The sequence below is a fragment of the Morone saxatilis genome, unplaced genomic scaffold (assembly GCF_004916995.1).
Source record: "Morone saxatilis isolate NCDOM2014 unplaced genomic scaffold, NCSU_SB_2.0 Contig24, whole genome shotgun sequence".
Classification (NCBI taxonomy): Eukaryota; Metazoa; Chordata; class Actinopteri; family Moronidae; genus Morone; species Morone saxatilis.
The window spans coordinates 23,142,252-23,148,319 of NW_023339807.1; the positions used below are offsets into that span (position 1 = coordinate 23,142,252).

Here is a 6,068-nt window from a genome sequence, read left to right on the forward strand (position 1 = left end):
GTGTCAACATGAATTTCTCCTAAGGGGGATAAATAAAGGAATTATCTTATCTTATCTTATCTTATCTTATCTTACATAAAGAAATCTGCACGTAAATATTTATTTCCACTTCCAAATGTTATTGTTTGTTGCTTGTTTATAAATACTGTACATAGTAGATTATGGCTATTTTTTTATTATTTATTATTTTTTTAGCTTGTTGTGTTGTTTATTTATGCTCAGTCTGCCAATAAAACTAATTCTGATTGTCTAAAAAAAAAAAAAAAAGTTATTTAAAAAAAAATAAATAACAAAAAAAAAAAACTCAACTCCAACTAAACCTCGCGAGATCTCACCAAAAAACTCAAAAGCAAAATCCGCGTAATATCGCGAGACCGCGCCGTTCCTCCCTTTGTGATTCACGTAGACCTTTACGTCCGTTTCTCGGCGTACGTCCGTTGCGCAGACGTGCCGCTGCGCTGCTCACCGTGCGTAAGTAGCAGCGACAGAAGGAGAAGAGGAGGGAATGTCGGCTGCTGAATGATCGCTGTTTGAGGCGGCAGGGAGCGTCAACGTTATGGGTGAGACACACTGACTCCTCTTCACCACAAACCACCGCGTTACCGGAGACAACCGCGCGGGTTGTTCTTCGTTTCAGTGTCGGGTTTTAAATTTATCCATCGGGAAACAATTACGGGGTTTTTTTTATTTTTTTTTTGTAGCTTCTGCTGTTGTCTGAGCAACCAACGCCCAGTCGGATGGGCTGCTAAGCTAAAAGCTACTTATTATTATTTATTATCTAACGGGAGAGAGGCTCACTGCCTTTAACGGGGGTATTTATAGTGTATTAAAACGATAAACCGCGTTAAAACCCCGGTTGGGATGGCGCGTTAAAGTCGTATGTTGGATTAAACAGCTCACGTAAATGCTAACTTGTTCAGGAGGAGGAGGAGGAGGAGGAGGAGGAAGAGGAGGTGTAAGGTTACTGTATTTGGCTGTGAGGTAACGTTAAATAGTCCCAGTATGCAGCATTATAATTGTACACGAAGACAGAAAAAAGAAAAAAAAGAAAAGGGGGGTGAGCGTCCACCTCTTTGTGCTTTGGAGAGTAAAGAGGAAGAAGAGGAGGAGGAGGAGGAGGGGTTGCATTAGTGTGTGTGTGTGTGTGTGTGATCAATAATGTGATTAATCTGCTGCATTGGAGCCTCTAGGTTAGGCAGTCAAAGCCAAACCAGGAAGATGTGTCACGGTTCGGCATCAGGAGGTGTAATCTGGATTACAGTGGACTCTTCATCCTCCACAGTTCATGTTTTCACTCTCCACAGATCAGCTGCTCTTCAATGTGTGTGTGTGTGTGTGTGTGTGTGTGTGTGTCTCTCAGTCAGCACCAAACTGCGTCCCGTCCAGGAGGTTTTCTTTAACTTCACAAAAGAAAAACGTGCACAAAGCAGAAAGTGTAGCCGAGTCCTCCGCCTGCAACCACTTCCTTTCGCAGACGTATCAGACGGAGCCGGAAAGGAAACCGTCACAGTGACGACGGCGCTCCTCACATCTTCTGCTCACACTTTAACACCTTTTTCTATATATAAATATAAATATACGTGCAAAAATCCAACGTGTGTCGTGGTTCGGTAGGAATGCAGCACGGAGATTAAGATCCACATCCTGTACAGTTCAGATCCTGAATCAGTTTTGAATCAATCCGTTTCGTCTCTCAGCTTTAGGGGGGTTTTTGATTCTGCGTGGGTTTTGTTTGTGACACTGTTTTTGTGACTGATTCTCTGTTTCTCTCTTTGCTTTCTGCTCGTCCTGCACCTTCGGGACCACGTTGCATCCGTCTACACAAAACCAGCTGTAAGTATTGAAATCACGTCGAACCAGACAGTTTTTACTCGACGAGTGTTCGTCTGTGCGGAGTGCACATTTTGAGCTTATAAAACCTGTGGAAAGAAGAATATAATCTATCATTCACAAGTCTTTAAACCCAGCAACACTTGCCTAAGCAGGTTAACTGTATGTTTTATATTATTGTATATTTTTATATTATATCGTCTGTTGTGTAATTGAGTGTTTAAATGTAAATTTTAGTATTTAGAAATGTCTGTTTCACCGTGGGAGAGTGAGAAACGTCCTCTCGATTGATGTCCTCGACAGTAAAGCTGACTTTGACTTTGTTTAATTGTATAAACGGGAGGAAGCAGTGAAAAAGTAGAGCCTAATTCTGAGTGTACATCCCTGTTGGCAGCGTGGGAGGAGCGCGATCAAAAACTTTTTAAGCTTTGCAGCAAACACGGGGCTGCAAGATCAGATTTCCCCTTTTTTTGTGTGTGTGTTTTTTGACGTGTGTGTTTTCTTACTGTCTTTGCAGCAGCAAAAGAATCTGGAAGGATATGTCGGCTTCGCAAGCCTCCCCAACCAAGTGTACAGGAAGTCTGTGAAGAGGGGCTTTGAGTTCACCCTGATGGTCGTCGGTGAGAACACACGGCCGCCGTGTTTGCCCTCGTTTTATATGAATCATTTCTTTGTATTTATTGCGGTTGGCATTTTGAAGTCCTTCGCTGTGGTTTGTTTTTTTCGAGAGAGCGCGAGAGAGATTGTGTGTGTGTGTGTGTAGCCATATTTATACACAAGGGACATGCCCCAAGCTTTGTAGTGTTAATTGCTGAGTCAGAGAGGAGGAGGGGGGCGTTGCTTTGCTTTGCTGTTATTTGAATTAATCTTGATGTCAGGTCCTCGACGCTGTCTCCCAGAACAGAAACATTTGGGATGGATTTATCTCCGCTGCACACATTCCTCTAAAATGCTTGGATGTGGTCGTTGACACCGGGCCAAGATCCTCCTCGGCCGATCAGTCCCTGTTTGGAGGGAAAATGTTTCCTTGGGTCAAAACCATTTCCTGTGGTGGGACGGACAGAATTCGTACCCAGCATGCCTCTAAGAATAGCGCATCTCCCATTGCGTCCACAACACGTTGTTTCTACAGGCTTACAGTGCTGCTGACGACACACTTCACTCAGTATTTTCACTCCTGTTATTAGTTACTTACGTTAGAACATCCTCATAATGAGACACGTCGGGTTTAGTTCGCTCCTCTTTCTCCTGCTGGACGGAGATCAAGTGCTCCTCCTGTGAATGCGTCGCTGTGTTCGCCACAAATAGCTTCATTTTGGGAATAATTTCAGAAGAGACACAAATGGCGTTGCATCTAGCAACAGAGAAAGTAGAGGAGGTCCTCTGGGGCTTGTTGGCAGTTAAATGCTCGCCATTGTTTTTATGGTATCACACACACACACACACAGCAACTTTATGGTATCACACACACACACACACACACACACACACACACACACACACACAGTATTCAGCTTCTTGGCTGTGATGAGCTGCGAGCCCACATGCCCCCTCCACGCAAGGCACTGCGTCACCAGTGTGGTGTGAAAGAGGAAAGGAGGATGAAGGAGGGAGAGAGAGAGAGAGAGAGAGAGAGAGATGGGGTTGGTATTACCAGCAGAAACACACGACCCGACAACCTGCTCACTTCACACGGCAGAGCAGCTCATTTCACCGGCCTGGTGTAAACAGCAATAACCGGCACGTAGCTCGCTCCACGCGGGCAGACGCTACCGGACGAGCGCCGCACATTACCCTCTGCCTGTAGCTCCGGTGTAAACGGGGGCTCGTTAAACATTGACTTGTGGCCATCAGCCGAGGCAGGCGGTGTCAGCGGTCACTTCCACTAATGATCCTTTTCAGTGGGAGCTTGGAAACTGGGCACACAGCGGCCAACCGAGCTTGAGAAGCCTCCCAGACCACACAGCCAGTCAGCGGCACATAACAAGAGCCATTGTCTGTGTTGTTTCTTTAGCCTTTTAACCGTTAACCCAAATGGATTAATGTCTCGGGCAAATGTCAGTCTCATCCTCGGATAGACGCGCGGCCTTTGATTTGTCTTTACGATGTCAACGCTGGTCTTTGTGTGGCTGTAATAGCAGCAGCAGGAATGTTTAGTGTTTACAGTCTTTGCCAACAAGTCACAGTGTTCCTGAAATGCTGATTTTGGCTTCTGCTTTTTTTTGTTTTTCAGGTGAGTCAGGGTTGGGCAAGTCCACGTTGATCAACTCTCTGTTCCTCACAGACCTGTATTCAGCAGAATATCCTGGACCTTCACATCGAATCAAAAAGACCGTGCAGGTACATTTAGGCCAGTGAATATTCTCTTTGAGCTGAGATGTTGCACACGGCGTTAAAAGCAAACCTCCCGCAGCAAATAAAAAGATATAAATACAATACAGAGCTGAAACATTTCACAGTTAGTGGTATTTAAATGTTTTTACACTCTGGCTGTGGCTGATTGTCTAACCCACCAACAGCTCTGGCAGCTATCCAAACCATCATTTTAAGGTTTTATTTGAAAGTCTGTCCACAGAACCAACAAATCCAGATTCTGCAGCATCTCATGGCACATTTGTGTTAATGACATACATGCCCACTTAATTATTAGGTTGTTTTCCAGCGTATTCTCAGAGATGTAGTGATTAACTGCCTCATGCTGCGTTTCCATAAAACACTTTCAGTATAGTACCCTTAAAACCTGTACCTACATGCACCTAAAACCTCGATCTGTTTGGTGTTCCCACCGCAGACAGTACTCCTTCATGTAGGCGAGGTTGTTACCGGGACTTCTGGGCTGAACGCTTTCACTTTTCCTGCAGTTGGGGAAACAACAGACGAGACTTTTCTTTGTCTTGATGAGCCGCAGCGTTTATTAACTGACACACTGTAACCTACACCGTACATTTACTGCCAGATTGACAACGTGCCGCTAACCTTTTCCTCGGCGCCGCTCCATTACGCACTGAACTGTAAGCTCCTCTCGTAATAGCAAAGACACAATAGAGGACATTTTATGTTTCATGCTCTTTCTTCTCGGTACGCGGTTGTTTGTCAGGAGAAGGAGACGAGCTTTTGTTGGAGAAAAGGCTGCAGGCAGCGAGACAAACGAGAGGCTGAGAGGCTACATCAGAGCGAGGACATTAAACTTATTATACTTCTATACTACTTACTCGTTAACAGTTACAGCAGCAACTGGACCATTGACAAACACAACACCTTAGAATAAAAACACACGTCTATGCACTATTCATAAAACATTGTGATGTACAGTACCACAGTCCCAGACAACCTGCTCTGTGAAAAACAAAGAATAATGTACGTTTCTCTCTGAGGCAGTAAAGTTTGTTTGTCTTGATGGTTTAAAGAACTCACACTCAGTCAGCTGCTGCCATGAATGCCTCTTCCCTAATTACACAACGTTGTCCTGAATCTCAAGAGCCTCAAGTGCTGTACTTTATCTGTCTGTCTGGCTCCTGACTGACAGCGCTGCTATCTCCAGATGCTTGTGTGCGTCTCCGGTTTCTCAGCATACTCGGCTAATAGCACAGTGTGAGATGGCGTGTTGCTACATGCTGCTAGCTTCAAGTGTTTTCCATGTGAAATATATGATGTGTGAAGATATTACCTTGAAGCGATAACGATTTCACAGCCCTCCATATTATGGTTTCAGCTTTTTTTTAATTAATTAAACAGTTTACTTTTTGTAAGTCGAAGTAAACACAATGTGTCCTTCACTGTCTCTCCTGTGTCAGGTGGAGCAGTCCAAAGTTTTAATAAAAGAAGGTGGCGTCCAGCTGCTGCTCACAATAGTTGACACCCCAGGGTTTGGAGATGCTGTCGACAACAGCAACTGGTAAGGAATATAATATTCCCTCGTTTATATTCTATAAAACGTCAAAGCTACTCTCTGACGTTCCTCCCTCAGGGGTACTTCTGGGTCTTTGTGGGGATTTGTTTATTAACTGAGGCTGGAATTTGTCTTCTGCAGCTGGCAGCCGATCATCGACCACATAGACAGCAAGTTTGAAGACTACCTGAACTCAGAATCCCGGGTGAACAGACGACAGATGCCTGACAGCCGAATTCACTGCTGCCTGTACTTCATCGCCCCCTCGGGACACGGGTGAGTCCGGGAGACAAATTCACACCACAGTCAAAGCCCGACACCACCCGTGTTGTTGGTATTAGGGCTGCAG

The 6,068-nt window shown here is 44.9% G+C and overlaps 1 protein-coding gene across 1 annotated transcript in view; it reads left to right on the forward strand.

Moving 5' to 3' along the window:
- Positions 1 to 442: 442 nt before the first annotated feature.
- Positions 443 to 6,068, forward strand: part of sept7b (septin 7b) — a 12,356-nt gene continuing 6,730 nt past the window's right edge. Inside the window, exons 1-6 of the mRNA XM_035672391.1 lie at positions 443 to 560; positions 1,832 to 1,833; positions 2,348 to 2,450; positions 4,064 to 4,170; positions 5,625 to 5,725; positions 5,861 to 5,995. Of these exons, the coding sequence (XP_035528284.1) occupies positions 557 to 560; positions 1,832 to 1,833; positions 2,348 to 2,450; positions 4,064 to 4,170; positions 5,625 to 5,725; positions 5,861 to 5,995 (452 nt within the window). The 5' untranslated portion in view covers positions 443 to 556. The remainder of the gene's footprint in view (positions 561 to 1,831; positions 1,834 to 2,347; positions 2,451 to 4,063; positions 4,171 to 5,624; positions 5,726 to 5,860; positions 5,996 to 6,068) is intronic.